Source organism: Necator americanus, chromosome X (genome assembly GCF_031761385.1).
Source record: "Necator americanus strain Aroian chromosome X, whole genome shotgun sequence".
NCBI classification, from domain to species: Eukaryota; Metazoa; Nematoda; class Chromadorea; order Rhabditida; family Ancylostomatidae; genus Necator; species Necator americanus.
In genome coordinates, this window is record NC_087376.1 from 11,553,698 (window position 1) to 11,574,767 (window position 21,070).

The window sequence follows — 21,070 nt, forward strand, 5'->3', positions numbered from 1 at the left end:
TTCGAAACTCATCGTGGTATCTCACGAGTACAAAATGCCGCTCTGTCTTACCTTCATCGACTTGAAGAAGGCTTTCGACTCAGTTGAGACGGAAGCGGTTGTGGAAGCTTTGGACAACCAAGGCGTCCCTACTCAGCACATAAAGGTACTTCGAGAGTTGTACAGTAACTTCACGACCGGAATTTCGCCATTCTACAAAAATATCGTCATTGACGTGAAGAGGAGGGTCTGACAGGGTGATACAATCTCACCCAAAATATTCACAGCCACCCTCGAGAAAGCAATGCGAAAGTCGGAATGGGACGCCATCGGAGTGAAGATTGATGGTCGGCAGCTACACCATTTGTGCTTTGCTGATAACATCGTGCTGATAACACCTAGCATCAGCCAAGCGGAACGAATGCTGACCGAATTCGACGGAACATGTGGATGCATCGGTCTTCAACTGAATCTTCAAAAGAAGATGTTCATGCGCAACGGATGGGTCTCGGATGCCCCATTCAAGCTCAACGGAATGAACATATCCGAATGCACTAGCTACGTTTATCTGGGTAGGGGATTGAACATGATGGAAGACCTGACCCCCGAGCTGTGCAGGAGGAGACGAGCGGCTTGGCGAGCGTACAAGAGCATCGAGGATGTAGTGAAGAAGACCTGGAACACTGGGCTCCGTGCTCACCTCTTCAACACCACCGTACTTCCTGCTTTGACCTATGCTTCGGAAACCTGGGAATTTCGCAAGCAGGAAGAAAACGCGGTGAGCGTCACTGAACGCGCAATTGAGAGAGTGATGTTAGGAGTATCCTGTTTCACGCAAGTGAGAGACGGGATTCGAAGTTCTCTCCTACGTCAGCGATCGAAGATTAGAGACGCCGCGTTTGCCAAGGAAAGTAAAATAAGGTGGGCCGGACACGTGATGCGCTTTAACGACAACCGTTGGACCAGAGCCGTGAGCGACTGGGTTCCCCGCGATATTAAGCGCACTACAGGAAGACCGCCGACCCGATGGTCAGATTTCTTCACGAAGTCCTTTAAAGAAAAGTATGATGCTCTTCGTGTCCCACGCGAAAGGAGGAACCACTGGGCTACCCTGGCACGCGACAGGGACAAATGGAAGAATTACTGGCGCCCGCTCGACCAGTTCGAAGATCAACGGGAGTCAAGGTGATCAAGGTGATCCGCTTAAAACAACACGCCCAATAGCTAGCCGTTGACCGTTGAACAGTCGTTCGCGATTTGCAAAAATTTGAAAAGGTGATAAAGTTGAACAAGCCTGATTGCGTTTAGTTAAAGCGGGGCCACCACGTGCAGGTAGCAATCAGACTCGCATACGCGGCCCCCTCAATGGATGGACAAGGATAAAGCTCCCAAACACTTCCCAAAGTCAATAATGCCCCCAAAGAAGACCATGGTGACTGTGTGGTGATGTGCTACAGGTGTAATCCACTAAAGCTTCATGAAACCCAGCGAGGCCATCACCGCAGAGAAGTAGTGCAAAAAATGGACGAAATGGACCGTAAACTGCAAATTCTTCGTCGGCGTTAGTGCACAGAAGGGATCCGATCCTCCTACACGACAATGCCCGTCCACACATTTCAAAGATGACACTTCTGAAATTGAACAAGTTGGGTTACGAGACTCTGCCTCACGCACCATATTAGCCAGACCTTTCGCCAAGCGGCTATCACTTTTTGAAACATCTGGACGGTTGCCTAAGAGGTAAGATCTTCCAAAACCAAGATGATACCGAAATTGACTTCCGGAAGTTCGTGGACTCCAAAAACTCGAATTTTTGTGAAGCGCGAATAAGCAAACCTGTGTCTCGTTGGCAAATATATTTGGACTGTAATGACTCTTATATTGATTGATCAAGTTGATTTTGAGAAGAGCTATAGCGTTTCCAAGTGAATGATTGAAAACGCGCATTATTTTTGCAGCAACCTAATAATATCTTATGGGAGGATGACTCGTTCTGGTTGAGGCATTTAAGATGATATGTTACAAATTTCCTAACTTATCGATCTCTGGTGAAGGAGACGATGCCGAAGCATTAGTCGTAATAAAGACTGTTAACAATCTTGGTTCTTGCTACACATTCATAACCAAGTCTAGGACTGATGAGAAGGAACTCAGAAGAAGCAACACCTTACACTGGAGTTGCTTCTTCTGGTAAATTGATCAGCCGGATGCTGCTGATCCGTCTGTTTTCTGTATTGGTAGGGGATCTTCAACTTTTTCTTTGTGACACCTCCAACTTCTTCCTGAACCCTACCTACCACATAGAGCCTATCATCGAAAGTTTTGGCGAACCCTTTAATGCCCTGCCTTTAATGTATGGTCTTATACTCGTTAGAAACAAGTACACAGCAATAATACGAACTGCCACAGGCGGTATCAAATAGTCAATGACAACGATCTCTAAATGAAGTCTATTGTTGTAGACTAGCTCGAACTAACTTGTATGTGTTTTATTTTTTTAAACATGACAGCATTTCCCTCAATGGCTCCGCACAGATAGTCGGGTGAAAACGACTGGAATCTTGCTGCATTCGAGACGGAGCAACCGCTTAGACAACTGCACGGAGCTTCGTGTCGTTTTGATCCGAACATAGTGTTCTTTTTTATGCACTTGTGTGTGATTAGGACTACTCCATTGTCACAATCATAGCAAATTTCTTTTTGTTACCATCATCTTTGTAGTAATATCGATTATCATACCGCTGTTAGTGCAACTGTGCTTTGAATAAACTTCGAGGACTTGCCAAACTGAATTTCTAAGTATGTTGGATTGCTACATATCTAGAAAATCACTTGTTCCAGTTTGTGTTGCTGTTTTCGTGTATGGATACATCAGATTTGCACGTTTTGGAAGAAAAACTTCCCATATTTCGACAATCTTTGCCGTCTACATACTACGTCGTCCACTTGGCTGCTTCTTTGGGAGATATCGATGTTGCTGATGATAATGCCTGCCATGGTCTCCAGTATGTGCGTATCTATCCGCTCATTTCGTTTCTTGTCTAGTGTTCTTGAAGCTATCTTTTTGAGTGGAAAGGTGACAAATTGATGTCTACTGACTATATTGGTTTGGAGCACTGTGGGTTTCTGGTTAGCGAGTCACTTTTAAGATATTAAAATCAACAAACATAGGATTTGTTCATGCGCCGTTTGTCATGGCTTTCAAATGTCCCTTTAGCGGCAGCTGCAGCACTCAAATTGAAATTTGTCTGTGGTTCAAGCCATACCAAGTAGGGCGTCACTGTATCACTTTCGAACTCAGAGTATGGTCTGGTCTGTTTCTTCCGAACATTGTGGTAGCATGTTTTAGCTAGTAGTGAGGCATGACCAACTCTGAATCCGAGAAGATGTTAATTTGCTGAGTATTCCAAAGATAAGTTTTCTCTCCACAGATCTCCCTCAATAGAGGGATCACAGCCGGTTAGTCGTGAGGCAACGTGGCGCGTCCACGGGTGGCGGTTTGGGGGCAAATCGCGGACCAAAAGCGACACTGTACCTGCTCTGAGACGTAAGTTGATTCAGGGCATGGACTCCCTGTTTCTGCTCTGGCAGGACTGACTCATAACATCCTTATGACCCGCATATCGGTCCGGCCAAAAGCCTGCATTCAAGTGACTGAGTGGTGCAAGGGAGGTGGTTTGGAGTCGCCTCCAACAAATAAGCTCCACCTGTTCACTCTGGAAGAACGCAACGTTCTCATAAAAACTCATGGGACTAGAGGCTTGCAACCTGCCCATGGGCTTTAAAATTTTACGCACGTTACAGTAATGAGAAAGAGTTTCGTAATTTCGGAGGAAAGCCCTGTACGGTAGCGCCAGGAAGGGCGGGGTTGCAGAGACAGAAATCATTAAGAGACGCCTGCCTCCTGAAACTCTAGAACTGATAGGTCAGCGTGGAGCTGCAGGCAACCATAAACTCACGTCCGAGCTCGCAAGGCTTTGCAGAGAGACGATAAAAGAAGATCTCAAAGAGACAGGAGCAGAAGTGTTGGCTGAAGCTGCAAAGGCGGGAAAGAGTATTCGCTACGTCCGTCGAGAATTCGCCAATCGAAAGACGAGGATGACTGCTCTACGGAACCCTAAGGGAACAACAATTGCATCGAGAAGGGGGATGGAGAAAATCATCTACGACTTCTACTCTGATCTCTTCGACAGCCATGTCCACTTGCTTCCTCATCATCTGAGCAGAGATGGACATCAGAGGTTCTCCCGTCCGAAGTACGACATGCTATCATGTCGGTAGGAAATCGTACGGCACCCGGTCCTGACAGGCTAAGATCTGAACATTTGAAGGATCTTCCGCCAGTTCTCATCAACAGCGTGCGAGACTCTTCACACGTTACCTGTCGGAATCAAGGTATCCAAAAAGTGGAAGACCAGCAAGACCGTGTTGTTGTATAACAAGGGAGATCCACATGACATCGGCAACTAGCGCCCAATCTGCTTACTGTCCGTCGTCTACAAACTTTTTACAAGTCACAGTTACATATCTATAGTTACATAGTTACATATCCTTAACAGAATCGAAAAGCTGTTAGATAAGGAGCTTAAGGACAGTCATGCGAGCAAGCGTGGTTTTGAAAAGGATTCAACAATTGACCAAATTCATACTGTGTCGTGAGCGACTGGATTCCACGCGATTTGAAGCACACTACAGGAAGACCGCCGACCCGATGATCAGATTTCTTCACAAAGTCCTTGAAAGAAAAATTGGACGCTCTTTGCGTCCCGCGCGAAAGGAGAAACCATTGGGCGACTCTGGCACGCGATCGGGACAAATGGAAGGATACTGACGCTCTCTCAAGCAGTTCGAAGAAGAACGGGATCAAGGTGAACTTTTCTCTGATCACAGAGTTTGTACACTTCAAAGTTTCGCACCAGGGAATGGGATGCCGTTATCAGAATGTGCGGTGAAGAATGCACGTCTCAAATTTTATCCCAAAAAAAGTGACGTTATGATGATTTGCAGATTTGTATGAACATCTTGGTTGGTTGTGAAGTTGCTATACAACTCACGAATTATCTTTATGTATTGAGTAGGGGCACCTTGGTTGTGCAAGGCCTCCATGAATCGATGAAAGTGAGACACATCGGGATCTTGTTCTCTCACGACACTTCTTTGAGTTTTGGAACGATTTGTATGTGGTCAATCGTACTGAACCCTTTTCGATACCCTGCTTCTTCGCATGGCTGTCCTCCACCTATTTGTTTTCTATCCTGTTTAGGATCACTACTGTGAAGAGCTTGTAGATGAGAGACAGTAACCAGATTGGGCGACAGTTGCCGATGTCATGTGGGTCTCCCTTCTTGTACAACAGCACTGTTTTGCTGCTCTTCCACTGCTTAGGAACCTTACATTCCGACAGGTCACGTGTAAAGAATATCGCTAGAGTGTTGATAAAAACTGGCAGAAGTTCCCTCAGATATGCTGAGCTTATTCGTCGAAACGGGGTGCTACGATTGCCGCTGCTGACGTATTAGCTCTAGAGTTCCCGAAGACAGAGGTGTTATGGTAGTTTTGAAACTCTTCACTTTCCTTTCACAGTCGTGAAAATGTTCTACAGGCTGATCATATTCGTTATCGATGTTGTCCATGGCGGTATTTTCCCAAAGCCGGCGAACGAAGCGAAAATCTCCCAGTGTATGATGGTTCTGGGAGTCCGTTTTGTGAACCTCGCGGCTTTTTTTCCTCTTCGTGTGAAAGAAAATCTTCCTTGAAGAAGGTGATGGCTTGATCTTGTATAAAATGTTGGTACAACAACGACATCCGTCACTCAAAACCTTTTATGATGTGGTCGATTTCAGAATGGTGCCCTTCAGCGAATGACTCCCACGTCCAGCGTAGAGAGGAGAGCTGGAATTGCGAGTTCCTATAGATTGTCTTAGTCGTCATGATAAACTCTGAAAGCCTCTCTTCTTGCTCACTCCGTTGAAGGCCGTGGGTTTCGATGTAACGTTCTTCAAGAGTTCTTCATGGGGCAGTTTTGGCGTTAAGAATCGTCAGTGCTCCAGGTCCATATAAAAAGCTTCTTCTCTTTCTTCCTTTCTTTTTCTCTTTCTTTTTCTTTCATTCAACTTTTTCTTCTTCATAGCTTGATGTAGGAGCGTAAGTGACGAAGATGGTCAAAGGTGGTGTTGAACCAGATCTCATCCCCAAAGAACGATTCATTCGTAAGTTGTTCGAAAGAGTCGATGTTCATTGCCATACTCGGGTTAACGAGGACACCAGGTCCACTAACTGATCTATTGTTCCTAAGAATTCCTGTATTGTTCCTGTTCCATGTTCCTTAGAACTCTAAGTTAACTAAGTCCTTCTCCAGTTTCATATGCGGCGTCGAGAGGGTGGCGTTTTCTCGTCTCAGTCAGTCCGTTGACGTCTTACCTAATCATCCTTGCTCGCACCATCAGATCTTCGATGACAGCTTCTGGAGCAGGCGTACTTGCGATCTAAATACGGATTGTTGTCCTAGTCATTTTTTTTGTGGCGGTGGTGTGTTTGCAACCCCGCCCTTCATGGCGCAACCGTACCAGAATTCGCTCTCGAATCAGGAGACTCGTGTGTGTGTGTGTGTGTGTGTGTGTGTGTTGCATATAATTTTAAAACCCATTATATGGTCAGGTTGAAGACCTTTAGTCCCATGGGTTTTGTGAGAACGTTTCGTCTTCCCGGAGTGGACATGGAGCTTATTTGTTAAAGACGACTCCAAACCGCCTCCCTTTCACCTCCCAGTCTCTTTATTGCAGGTTTTTGACCGGACCGACGTACAGGATGCAATGTTATCATGAGCCGATCTTAGCACAGCAGAAGCAGGAAGATTCCCTGATTCTATTTGCGTCTCAGAGCAGGCAGAAGGTCGCTTTTGGCCCGCCATTTGCCCCCTATCCGCCACATAGCCTCGCGACTATCCGGTTGTGATCTCTCTACTAATCATGATTCGTGGGTCCGCGAACATGTCAATACACGTGAACAATTGTTCGCCTTCCTAATTGAAACTAGCATTAGCGTGCCTTAGGAATGCTATTTATTTCCACCAGGCACCTGCACATCCATAACTTCGTCAACCTAGGATTTTCAGGAATTAAAAATAAGCCGTTCTCCCTGTAAATTGTTGGTTTATTGTAGTATGAATAATTAGTTCAGTTATGTTCCGTGCTTCCCTGCCACTTTAAAGACATTTTACCCTTTAAAGACATTTTGTATTCGAGTGAAAGCGGCCTGAGACCGAGTGCAAATAAGTAACTAGTCGAAATGGTGCGGCGATGCTAATAGCTGCGACTGAAGTGGAACGTTGCTCATCTCTGCAGTCTGATTGCAACCAACGAGCGCTCCACCTCGATTGCAGCCGCTGGCTTTACCGGGTCACTTGAGTACAGTTGTATCAGGCTCCAGGTCGTTTTGACCCTTATGGGCTTGTAAAGGCAGATTATGTCTCCCGCAGAACCGTTGCTGCCTCTAACAAACTTTGTCCCGTAGTCTGTAACTCTGTGGATAGTTAGTGTAATTTACTATTATTTCACCTCATCTCGCTCAAGCTTTTGATGCTTACCACAGCAGCTACAGTCGTAACCGAACCCAGGCGGCGCTTCTACGGCGGATTTAGCCGCTAGTGCCCTGACTCAGACGCTGGTGCTGATCGATGGTCAGCTGATGTGTTGCTCGGGGGGACATTGGTGTTTTCCGTTTTCGCCGTGGACACGCTTCGCTAGCACGGTTGAACACGTTCAGTGGCTCTTGTAGGCATGGCGCATTTGCCCTTAAGAAATAGTCGCATCTTAGTCTTACCTACGAGTAGCACTGCCGTAATTATTGTCTTGTCAAAAGTAACAGTGGCTTTTCAGCTCCCTAAGTTAATAGAGTTCTCTAAGGCGTTTTGCGCCGCCGTTCACCGCGAGGAGGCCATGCGTATTCTGAAAATTCGACTGCTTCAAAAGTTATCGCGATATACTGGTATATCCAAGGTAGAACTCTTTGGACTATTCTTTTTGTTTATTTGGTGAGAGCAATACCTATTATTTCAGCTTATGGTTCCATGCAATAGCGATGAACTTGCTGAACTTACGATTGCTCAACTTTGTCTTGGAAGAGGTATTTGGCTTTTTTCTTGATGATGCTTCCATAGAAAAGTTGTAATAGAAGACATTTTAGAAGAAGATGACAATGCCTGAGTGTATATATATATATATATATATATATATATATATATATATATATATATATATATAATATATATTGTATATGTATATATATATATATGTATATATATATATACATATATATATATATATATATATATATATATATAATAATAATGATAATAATAATATTAATATAATATATATATATATATATATATATATATATGTATATATGCATATTCATATTATATAGAAAAGAGAACACATGAAGAGTAGAAGTTTAGAAGTTCAATGTTCAATAGGTCACCTCCCATTAATTTTTCACATGGAATCAAAAATGCTATTTTTATAAACTATGCCTCTCTGTCAGAATCTACTTTTACTGATGAAGCATACAGGCATCCTTGCTTGAAAAGAAAATCAGCATTTCAGGGATGTTCCTTCAATTATTATCCAAACTCGGTAGTGTTCTCCTTGATTGCTCTAAAATTTGAAATTCCTATTAGAAATATTGTGCGAAACTTCTCTGTTCCTTTACAAATCGCGTTCACACAGTATGGCATGGTGATAACCATCGTTTCGATGAGAACAAAGATTTACATCAGATGTGAGTATGAACGTGTTCGCGCTCAGTTCCCCCTAATCGCCCTGAAAAATGGTATGGGAAGTGGCTCGCAGACGGTGTGTGTGAGGGTTTTTTCCACGTCGTTTTTCAGTACGGCTAGAGGGAATTGAGTGTAGCCACGATCATACCCGTAATCTACACACCAAATTATATGTTTTCCATGGGAGATCTTAACATAATCACTTCTTCATCACTGTATTCATCTTCTTCACTGTTTGCTTTTTAAATGCTGGAATACTCTGGTGTTTACTTTTTAAGGGTAGCTTACTATTAAAAGAGTAATCCCAACATCGTCAATTTCGTGGTATGCTGCCTTTAGATTTTAACTTACGGAAGTTAGCACTCAAAATTAGCTGTTACTTCTCTGAAAAGATATTTATATTCCTTAGTAGTTGCGTTGTGTTCCTGCCAACAAATACTTTATTGAGGAATAAGATGGAAATGTGCTGGCATCATACAACATTCATTTGCAGCATCAATTATTAACTTTTCGGGTCAACGAACTTCCTGAAGTCCTTTTCGGCATCACCTTGGTTTTGGAAAATCTTACCTCTTAGACAGCCGTCCAGATGTTTGGAAAAGTGAAAAGCGGGTGGGGAAAAGTGTGACGAATATGGTGAGTGAGGCAGAGTCTCCTAGCCTAACTCGTTCAACTTCAGTAGCGCCGCCACCTTGACATGTGTGGCCGGGCATTGTCATGTAGGAGGATCGGATCCTTTCTGTACACTAACGCCGACGAAGAAGTTGCAGTTTTCGGTCCATTTCGTTCATTTTTTTGCCGTACTTCTCTGCGGTGATGGCCTCGCTGGGTTTCATGAAGCTGTAGTGGATTACACCTGTAGCACACCACCACACAGTCACCATGGTCGTCTTTGGGGGCATTATTGACTTTGAGAAGTGTTGGGGAGTTTTATCCTTGTCCATCCATTGAGGGGGCCGCGTATGCGAGTCTTAAACGCAATCAGGCGTTCGAGTGTACGCATTGGGAACTTACGAGCTATATAACTCGCAATCTTATATGGCCAAAGATTCCCATACATTGCAAAAAGATGCTTACTTCCAGATGTCAAAAGCCTAGAGAGAAAACGGAATCTTTGGCATCAACCAAATCTTCGTTTCGTAACGCTGAACTGCCGAACACTATCGAGTGAACTCCAACCAGCCGCTCTATCCAGACTTCTGCGATATCTCTGTGTGCCTTTTGCTGTACTGCAGGAAACACGCATGAGAGATCGGCCCGTCATCAGCATCGAAGTTTCCACCATATACTGCGGCGATGCTGATGAAAACAAAGTAGGTGGCTGCGCGATAGCTGTGAGGAATGATTACAAGAACCTGGTGGAGGAATTCGGCTCAACGTCCTCTAGATGCGCCTTTGTACGACTGCGGGATCGCAGAGGACGTAAACTCTAGATCGTAAGTGCTCACGTACCCACGGAAACCGCTGAGGACAACACCAAGGACACCTTCTCTGATGAACTCAATGCGTTGATGTCTAAAATACCAAGCCAGCAGGTGGTCATTGTCGGAATCGACACATGAATCGAACAGCAATCCGATGTGCTAGGAAAATGGTATTATTCTGTGGAGCGCACATCGGAGAACGGTGACCGTCTGGTCGACTTGTGCGAACAGACGAGGCTCATCATCGCTTCCACGTTTAACAGGAATCATCGACGCTATCAGCTCACGTGGCAAGAGTCAACCCTTTTAACGCCTGAAGAGCAGCGCAAGCGGAAAGTGAGGACTGTTAAGCTTCACCTCGACTACGTTCTGGCGAGGAACATTCCTCAGTCAGATATCTGAAAATCTAGAGCTGTTTGGGACGTCGCGTTCCATTCTGACCACCGTCCAGTTTTCCTCAGCTTCAAGATACGGTTCCACAAGAGAAACCGAGGAGTTCCTCTTCAAACGAAAATCGACGTGGCAGGTCTGAAAGACGAAGGATGCAGAACGAAATTCCGCCAACGTGTGTCTATTCACGTTGGAGCACGGATCAGGAAGAAGCTTAGCAATGCGGATTCCTTCACAAAGTACATCCAGGACGCTGCAAGGGAAACGCTCCCGATTCTATTGCGGCGAGAGAAGTTTGCTTTTGCATCTGCTGAAAAACAAATCCACATACAATTCTGTATGTGTCGCGCGCGGCACTGGTGACTTCAACCAAGAAAAGCGTCATAGAAGGAAGCTGCGTCGTCAACTGCAACAAGACCGTGATAACGAGTGGATGTTAAGAGCGAACCAGTTTGAAAAGGCGTGGGAGGACAAGAACCCGCGGAAAGCCTATACTTTACTAAGACAGTATAGCGGCAAAATGAAATGATGTTCTCCTGTACTCAACACTGCCAATGACAATATCATTCTAGCACTATCAGGACACCTTTGACCAATCGCGAGTACGCTGACGATGTTGTTATATTCGCGGAAAGCAGTACGAAACTTCAACATGTTGTCAACCTTGTATCGAAGCTGGCTGCAGCCTATGGACTACATCTACGCCCTGATAAATGCAAGCAGATGTGGATCTCTCCAATACCTCGAACGGGAATCAGGGGGACGGACAACCGATAGAACTCGTAGATGAGTTCTGTTACCTGTAGGCTGAAGAACAACGGCAGCTACGAGAGAGATGTTTAGCAAATATGCGCTAAGGCCACTTTTGCATTTAACTCCTTAACGAAATGCCTGTGGTTGAGCCCTATCAGTAGCGAAGTCAGGCTGCGAGTCTAGCCATCCGCAATTCGCCCTATCACGATACGGATCGGAGACTTGGGCAGCATCATCTACGATGATGGAGAGGCTTGATTGCACGGAACGAAAGCTGCTTGGACGGTCACTTGGCTACTTTTGGCGTAGGGTATGCCACAATGAAGATCTTTACGCAGAATTTGATCTGGTATACCGGCGGATGACACATGGAAGATATCAACATCTTGCACCGCCATCGAAAGTGGTTAAAGTAAATCGTCTTCGTTTCATTGGTCATATATTAAGGAGACCGGCAAATCGCCTTGTTCAGCGAGTTCTGAGGAGTTTCCCAGGTTCGATCTGGAAGAAGCCACCTGGCCGAAAACGGAAGTTCTGGACTGAGGTGGTGAAAGAGGACCTGAGGGCACTCGGCGTGGATAGGCAATTCAGGCGAGACATAAGCTTTCGCAGAGTATGGAATAGCAACGAATGGATTGATTTTGTGCAAGCTCTCGCAGAAGATCGGGAATCGGTTGGGCAGAGCTGTGTTCAAGGACGGTGCACCTCGGCGATGATGCATGTCATCGCGTCAGGCGATGACATCAGCCCACCGATTAAGTCAAGTAAGTCTTCCACTGAGCAGGACGCTTCCTGTTCTCGTAAAGGATCCATTTCTCGTCACACGTCGATCGAGAAATGGATCGTTCTTTAACAAAAGCGTCGAGAAGATCTCAAAACGGCGGTTACTTTGGGACTCGCTCAGTTCATGCAGCACCCACTTGTTCATCTTTTTACCTTTCCAAATTTTTTCAAGTGGCGAACGACTGTTAAACGGTGAACGCCTAGTTCTTGGGCAACATCTCGTGTTATTTTAGACGGATCACCTTTGACGATTGCCTTCAGCAGATGGTAGTCGACTTCAGAAGGGTGACCGCGACCTTCCTTATCTTCGAGGCTCATGTCTCCACAACGAAACCTTTGGAACCAACACCGTACCGTGGATTCGGTGGTGCCTCTCTCACCCCAAACAGCTTTAATACTCTGAGCTGTTTCTGCTGCAGACCTGCCCAGCTTGAACTCGTAGAAAAAGATTTGGTGGAAATCTTGCCTGAACATATTATCTTCTAATTCTTGGTAGTGACCTAATGCTGACTCTCGCTCAAAACTTCTTCAGCGCTAATAACCACAACGAAATGCGCTACAAAATGCGGCTATACGGCTTCTAATATCAAAGATGAGTGTAAGCAGAAAAATCTCGTCGTGAATATAAGGCAACAAAAATCGCGCCTCATTTCTACACCAACCTTGTAGAAGGCCAACATATATGGGGACTGATGAGGGCTCCTAGAACTTTCTTCGAGATCCCGTTAGGGCGTATTTCCAGAATTTTAAACACACAGTAGAATGAACACCTACACTTCACAATAGCGTAGGACACATTACTCTTGACGGCAGCATACCACGAATCTGAGGTGATGCGGATTTCAGGTGGAGTATCCGTACACGGGGTCATAGATTGTGGAGACGGGGGTAGTTCCGCTCATCTCTCCCCGCATCACTGCAAACAGCTGCCTCTAGAATGCAGTTTTGTACGATGCCATCTATTGCAACGCTCCATACTTTGCGCCGCCTCCGCCCTGTGATTCGTCGAAAATCAATTCGGACTACCCCGATAGGCAGTAAGGGACGGTACGCGTGCAAAGGTGGCGCGCTACAATAGAAGGCATTGTACAAAACACCGTTCAGGGGCTGTTTGTAGTGATTCAGGGAGAGATGAGCAGAACCACCCCGGTCTCCATAATCTATGACCCGTATACGGATACTCCATCTGAAATCGGTACCACCCCAGATTCGTGGTATGCTGCCGGTAAGTTTTGATGCACGAGTCGAGCTTGCAAATTTGTAAGCAAGTTTGTCTTGGACTCTGGGTAGAAGTAACCAGCTATGGTACCATCGCCTCTGTTGAAATTGTGAGGGATATATGCTTTATGAGGACGGGATCCCTTTTTGTTATTGCTTCTCGGGTAAGATGTGTTTCTGAAAAGATGCACATATTTAAAAATGGAGAGCAAAAGACGTATTTATGGTCTCCACATTTCGAAAAAGTAGGGAGTGAAGGATAAAGTGCACGGCGTTGATCAATCACTATGGAGATGCACTTACGCGTTCGGCTTCATTTCAGAATCGTTTGAGGTTTTTGAACGCGTGTGCAGTCTCACAATGAGTTGTGGGGACGAGCCGTTGTGTCAAGTCAGTGTTTTTGTCCTCACAGACAAGTCTGGTACCAACTTATCAACTTCGGAGGGATGAAGAGCTTGATTGGCACTAGGGCGGTTTCGAACCGTCGACCGATCATGCAGTCAGGAGCGGGATCTTTTACCGACTACGCGACAGCCTCCCAAAAAGTTGTATTTGGGGTAAATAATTCTCATGAGGAATGAAAGGTGATGCCCTAATGACTGTAAGCTAAGAAATAACTCACAGATAATGAAGCTAAACTAGTACCAGTATCTGTTATTTATGAACTGATGCGTGTATTTGCCTCAAAACGGTGTGTATTAAGAGGGAACGTGAGAGATATATTATGATTAGATTAGATCTTATGTGATACTGGACCACTCAAACTACTACATGTCAAACTAGCAGAGTAAGCGTGCACTGCGAAAATGGCAGGGTCGCACGAAGCGGTTCGCCATGCGTTCCCCTCCATGGTGTCCCAGCGTTGACGACGTTGAACTTTGGCGTCCTTATCCAGAGCTCCTGTTGAACTCATTTGGAAACTGCATGTTGTTCCGCACCTGACATCGTGGCATCACTGGCTGACATCACTCTTTTGTCGACTGAGCCCCAAAAACCCATAGCATCAATCACATCTCCAACTATTACCTCATTTAGAGAAGTATGGTTCTCTTACAAAGAACTTGGTATCATGTTACAGTATCGAAGCGGTTGAAGCGTTCCTAATTAACTATGCGAGAAATACATATTCTAAACGAACTTTGCGGATGTATGGATGACCTTTCTTGCTTTGCAAATCCTTAGTTTCTCTGTGCCGTAACTGCTGACTTTTTTGTACGGATCGATTTGCTTTTGTTTCTGTGTTTCTCTACTCCTGGATATTTAAAAGGATTTTTTCCGACCAAGTGAGCGATACCAGCTTTTTTCTCCTTCTAAAGGTGGCTTTTAAGGCGGCAACATCTCAAAAATGACAGATGTGGTGGAAAAGACTCTGGGAGGAACAGTGTTTATAAGACCATTGAGAGATATCAGCTCCGCGGAAATCGAAGTCGCTCTTCGTCTGGAAAACATGGAACATTGCGTTTTTCTCTCAGAGAAAGAGGTAATCAATAACAAATATTTTCAGCAAGAGTTTGGATTAAATAAACAATGCCAAGAAGCTTACCACCATCTCAAAAGTCGAAATCACTTTCTTAAATCAATCCGGAAACAATTTCACATAATATAAGTGCTCTTTGTTTTCAATTTAAGTTCATTATCAACTAGAATTTACTCCCGTCTTATGTTCTATTTCATGCAACGAACCCCTGGATTTGTGGACATGATTCAGAAGCGTCAACAGAGAGGTCTTTACAGTGGATGTCTTCGGACTTTCTGGCTCGTTTGGGAAAAGAAGGTTTCACGGTGAGAGTTCGTGGGTCACTGTGCACGTGTCAGGGACCTCGTACTTATTTAGGCTCATTGTAATTCCTATTTACATTACAATTCTGGGACTTTTGATGTCGCGATGAGACTTACATGTTGCAGTGTAATGGATTGGCACACTCTCGTAAACAAGCTATTCTTATTTTTAGTCAAAAGCAAAAAAGACTACTGAAGGGTGCTTCATGTTCTGCGATCCAGCAATCACCTCTACTCCGAGCATACTTCTTCACTTTGTAATTTCCATGTTTTAAGAGTCTGTAGCTGAAGCATGATGTTTTTTGTGATGAACTCATCTATTTTTCTTCAAGCCAATAGCACTGCAATAAAACACTGGGATAAGTGGATTGATCTAACTTAATTATTAATAACGTATTATCCCAACATGTGAGGATTGCCATGTCTTCATTTGTTAAGGGCAACTTGTCACCAAACTGGTGTGGTACAGGAACCCCAGAGAAGACGTCGATTGTGGATCACGGAAACGAGCGTGGTTCCGATCCTCTTCCCATAATCGTCGTAAAAAAAAAAACTGGCGTGGAAGTTCTTTCCTCAGCTGCAACGCGCCACCATTGTGCACTCGCCACGTCCACTAACGAGCGGTTGAGGATTGATGTGGTCTTTTTAACAGTCTATTCAAATAAAACTAATGAATAGGGTACTGAAATGAAAGGAGCATGTCCTCTCTAACGTCTCCTAGGAACCTCTTGCGTGGTTTCTACGCAGTTTTTTTAGGACGATTAAGGGGAATCGAACGGGCAGCGCTCGTTTCCAAAATGCATCACCCGAACTCTACGTTTTCCTCGAGGTTTCCGTACCGGGTCAATTTCGTGCTGGACTGCCTTTAATTCGATCATCCAAGCTAGGAAATGTATACGATCTAGAAATCGAACCCATGGGGTTTGAAGAGGAAGTAGTGGGCTCTTTTTAACCTTACATATTAGTGGAACTGTGGTAGCAGACATTACATTTCGTAGAGTATTTACTGGATTATAGTTGGGAAGATGTTAGGGAATACAATTCCTTTTTGAAGGGTTCTGTTTAAAAAATCGTTGAAAACTTCATTGCTTCAGCAGGTATGTTTTTTATATGGCAACAAGTTGTTTGGCGTGCAAAAAATCTTTCAAGTCTTGTAAATTCCAAGCGATTGCCATTTTTCAAACAGCTGTACAGGAACCCACAAAATCAACCCCTATTCGTATCCATCACAATGTAATAATAGAAATTTCGAGTGTAGTTTTTACAATATAAATCAAATGCACTGAAAAATGAACTGGCATGCGAATTTTATAGGTGAAATGTGAGAAGCAAGTAGGCTGCAGAAACCTTACTATGAAATGCTTAGTGGAGCGGCGCGGTCGCATCGCTTCGCGTTTAGGTGGGCCGTGCGACCCCCGCCGTGGGGCGAAGTTGCCATGTTGGCTGATAGGGCCTGCCCTCGGCTACTTAAGTGACGTTAACAATCGGAAAGTTGGAAACGTGCTTATGTTACATACATAGCATACGAACGAAAGTATACTTATGTTAAGTAAATAACACGCGAACCACATAAATGGTTGGAATGTTCTAGAAGGCTGCGTCAGTCATGTATTGCGGACTCCCACTCGAAACGAATCACGTAGAATGTTCTAGGCCCCCTCAGATGTATATAAGGGACATTGACAGTTGACATCGTAAAATGTTCTAGAAAATCTCCTCAGTTGTGTATAGAGAGCCTGTTTTGTCTTATAGAAATAACAATCACTCTTCATAGTCCCTTTATTTCTCTCGTTATTATACGCGCTACATCTACGTCTGTACATGCCCTCTGGGCTTAGTTTTTCTTTTCCTTCGTCGAGTGACTTCAGCGTGGAGCAGTTTCCAGTCTGCTTTGTCATGCAAGCTTCCACTTCCCGCATGCTCTATCTGCACTTAAGTAGTCGTGGACGTGGCGCTGTCAACCAAACTACCAATCTCGTGCTCCAGCGAGAGGATCACACACCTCACCTGGGCTCGCCGCAACGCGACTGCACCATCCCAGCAAGTGTCACGAGGGCGGGTATGGATGCCGGCACTCCTCGGTGAAGGTGTGCACCATTTTCTCTTCATACAGAGCGACAATCTCCTCAGAGATATCTTGGTTCATGATTTTTCTTTCTTTTCGTACAATAGTGCATGAGTAGGGTTACGTAGTCTTAGCGAAGTCTCTTTCTCCATTTGATTTATTTTTGTTTTCCTGTTATGGTTTCCTAGAAGTCAGTTTGTGGGGGTTATTTCTCCGGGGTGGAAGAAATTGCTAATTTGACGAAAAAAGATTTTCCTAGTTATTACGATTATGAATTGTGCTTATCGTGCATCTGTTAACAATAAGTCAGACAGGAAATAAATCTCTACGAACTAAGATTGTAGGGACGCCCGGGGAACAGTAAAAGGGCCAAAACCAGCGGGAAAGGACTTTGCTAAGACCAAGTAATCCTATCCATGGACTGTTTTATTACGAGAAAGGAGAATGAAGAATAATAAGTACTCTGTGGAGAAGGGAATGCACTACCTCGGTACAAAATACGTTTTGCTCCACTATATCTGTATATCCCAATCCAAATTCAAAATTTCCAATTCGTGCAAGTTCGTGTTCACATCGTCTCTCACTAGTTGCACAGTGCAGAACAGTGCCCACTTTGCCCTACAGAATGGTTTTCGAGAAAAAAAAAGAAACTTTTACATCCTATAACCAAGTGCTTAGTGGTAGTTTTTTGCAACTACATTTGACTTGCATTTGCTGCTACATCTTTTAGGGAACCGTTCCTACTATCCTTGGGATATCGAGAAAGATACATGCGTTAATTGGAGAAATATCCTGCATCATTTGCGGGTGTTCTTTCTCTGGAGAGGAAAAATTTTGTTATAGTTGTTCAAATATTACAAGGAAGCTTCCGGCTTCTTTTGTTGATTGTATCTGTTGTGTCGTGTGATTTTGTTAGTTTTTCGTGATCTGTGCTATCGCATAGGAATAATATGGTGTATGTGAAGTAAATAAAATAGTTTTGGTCTCCACTCACGAATTCTATCTTCCAAAAGTACGCAACAACACCCTTATTTTGTTGTGGAACAACTGTATTGGAGAACAACTGGTTGGCAAATTTATTTGCAATGTTCTTGAGACAGTTGGACATCGAGGAACGCTAGAAAGAGTCCCGATGTATTCTCCGCTAATGCCTTCGAGAAATTACGTGTCTAGTGGATATGCTGTGGGAAACGCGATCATTCCTCGACGAGGTCATGCTCGAATCGTACTTGGAGGTGCAGACAATCGTCCTCGATATTCTTCTGAACATAGAGCTGCAAAGAAGTATACAGTTATAAGGAGATATGCACAGAAGGATAGTGCGAGTTGTCGAAATTACCGAATAAATTAAAGAACAAAGTTAAAAGGCAGTTAAGAGTACATGTAATTTTGTGTGGTGTTCTAATAAGAGGGCGGGAGCAAGTTTTGTCCATATCTTACCTTCAGGAAGTCTTACCAAATAAACTTTTTCGTCCAAGAGGTCAGAGATACAGAAGGTCCATCTGTGCTAAAATAAATTAGGCTGTAAAAAAGGCAACTTAACACGGAACTTACAGGATAACAATAATCCCCATTCCCATCACTTTTGAAAGGTAAATGTTCCGTTTTTAACAGAAATCTTCATGTACATAATTTGAAGCTATTAGATACATCTTTCTCTCATATTTCACGCGAGGAATTTTCATGCTTCTGGTATGGTTACAAATTTGAGATCATGTCGCATCACAAAATCGCAGTGGATGTGTCGGATCCTCAAAACAATTTACTAGCTCGTGAGTTATATCCTAGCCAATGATGCAGCGATTAGTAGCACGTAAGTAGAGTTAGTTACTTAGGTAGCAACAAAGGTGAACCTGGTTTGGATACGTACCATCGCTATTTGCTCTGCCGAGGCATACTTCAAAATCGGTGACACCCTCTTTACACGCACCCGTCAGATACGGGACTCAGATGTGAGTAAAGAAAAAAGTCCCCAACTACGTTCACTAACAATATCAGAGGAGTAGAGGTGGGAGTGGTTTCCCATCCATCGCAGTCGCAGGCTATACCGTGTTGCTACGATCACAGTCACTTAAGCAACCGCACTAGGCTTTAGGGCATTTTGACCCGACTACATATATTAGGGTTAAAACGAAATGAAGCAGGATGTAGTTGTGTAAGCGGCTGCGCTCGAGGCGGCACGATAGAGCGTAACGGTTTGGATAGTGGTGAAACCCTTGCTAGCACCACCCATCGCTGCAGTTCGCGATGGTCCTACCTCAATCCCAATCGCTTTCTCCACCGCGACGTTTCGAGAGCAGCCTCACCGTGCTTCATGTCGCTTTGATCCGACTATAGATGACTATATTATCGTCTGACACAGTTGTCCACGTCTTCACCGAACTGTGTCATTCTTGAAAATGGTTCTGCTCAACCGTCGATCTATAGGAAGAGCTGGCGCAGTGTGCACCCAGTTATTGCTGCTCCACATCTCTGTGATGTGACGTCTCCTCTGAGCTGCCTATCAACGCCGAATGTCCTCAGTGTCTATTCTTTTGTCGCCTCAGTCCAGAACAGCCACGACACATTGAGGTCTTTGGGACAGTGTTGGACGACATTTTTCACAGTAGCAAAGTAAGGTAGTAGTGCGCAGTTTCTAATTAACTTTCGCCGTATTGTAACGCAAGTTACATATCTCTTACGTACCCAGCATATACTCAAATGATTGCGTTTGGTATAGGACCATGGTGATCAGGTAGCAATCAGACTCGTATACACGGCCAACAAGAGTGCTAATCCTTGAACTAAGGTTTCAACGTGAAGGGTAGCTTCGCATTGCTAGGAGGGAATTAAAACACTCTCAAAATGCTAACGCTTGATAGAACGCTGTTGTGTGAAGAAGTTAGTTGAATTTGAAAAGCTTGGCTGACCTCGACATTGCCCAATCTTTTCTTCCTTCTTGGAGGACAAATACACTGACTTGATACATCGGTTGGACTCGCAAGTGGTCATATGAGCCACGTACATGTTCACAAATCTACGATTTTATGTTGAAGACGGACGCGTTGTCGCATACGGAAATGACTGATCTGCACCAATCACTGTCCTCTTCATCCGAGTAGCAAATATTCACTAGTGAAAGAAAGTGCAACTAAACGGCACACCAAGAGAAACCTGTCCTTTTGTGAACATATTGAACCCATTAGAGCAGAACAAAACATTACGAAACAATGAACAGATGTTGATGCTATCTATCACATAGTTGGGTCAAAACAACATGAAGCACGGACCGTTACGCAAGTGACTGCGCTCGGAAGCGGTGCGGTCGAGACAGCGGTTGGAATCGAGGTGGGACCATGGCGAACTGCAGAGGTGAGTGGCGGCAGTGAGGGTCCTTACGCGATCCTAACCGCTGTGCTCCACCGCTCGGCTTCGAGCGCAGCCGCTTGCGCAAATGTCCGTGCTTCATGTCGTATTGACCCGGCTATATCTTTTCTGTATACTACACTACTGAAAAGGATTCCTGTTAGCGCGAAGATTAAGACGATGCAAAGTTGTTTCCATTCTTTAGTTTGCAACAAGCAAAGAAATTGACAATGAAAAGATCTGTAGTTGAAGCCGAATGTGTTCAACACAAGTAAAAAAGTGTTAGCAATGGAAAGTCCTATGTCCTGACAGCAAAGGTTTTCCCTCTATTCGGCTCAGAATATACCTCTGTAAATAACCTCTTACCATGGAGGGAAAGCAGCATTTGTTTCGAACCTTGCTCTCCCACTACGCTTGTGAATTGTGTGAAAAAGGGTATAAAAGCATTTGAGGGCGACTCCTTCAAACAATTCACAAGGGTAGTGGGAAGCTTGCACCATCATTTCGATAGTTTCGGACCGTAACCCTTGCGAACACGGCAGGACAGAGGAAGTG

At 44.4% G+C, this 21,070-nt stretch overlaps 1 protein-coding gene across 4 annotated transcripts; it reads left to right on the plus strand.

Annotated features, from left to right (window-relative positions):
* Positions 1-34: 34 nt before the first annotated feature.
* On the plus strand, positions 35-17,949 carry RB195_022432 (uncharacterized protein; the record flags this gene model as incomplete). 4 transcript variants are annotated; one of them, XM_064209551.1, is made up of 9 exons in its annotated part: positions 35-145; positions 236-1,164; positions 3,963-4,256; positions 4,311-4,374; positions 7,857-7,976; positions 8,037-8,103; positions 14,655-14,806; positions 15,035-15,108; positions 17,901-17,949. In XM_064209551.1, the coding sequence occupies 9 exons, from the start codon at positions 35-37 to the stop codon at positions 17,947-17,949; spliced, it is 1,860 nt and encodes a 619-aa protein (XP_064065432.1). The 4 variants fall into 4 exon arrangements, with proteins under 4 accessions (XP_064065432.1, XP_064065433.1, XP_064065434.1 ...); XM_064209554.1 differs by lacking the exons at positions 35-145; positions 236-1,164; positions 3,963-4,256; positions 4,311-4,374 and adding an exon at positions 2,842-2,988; XM_064209553.1 differs by lacking the exons at positions 7,857-7,976; positions 8,037-8,103; positions 14,655-14,806; positions 15,035-15,108; positions 17,901-17,949 and having other exon boundaries at positions 3,813-4,256; positions 4,311-4,449.
* Between the last annotated feature and the right edge of the window lie 3,121 nt (positions 17,950-21,070).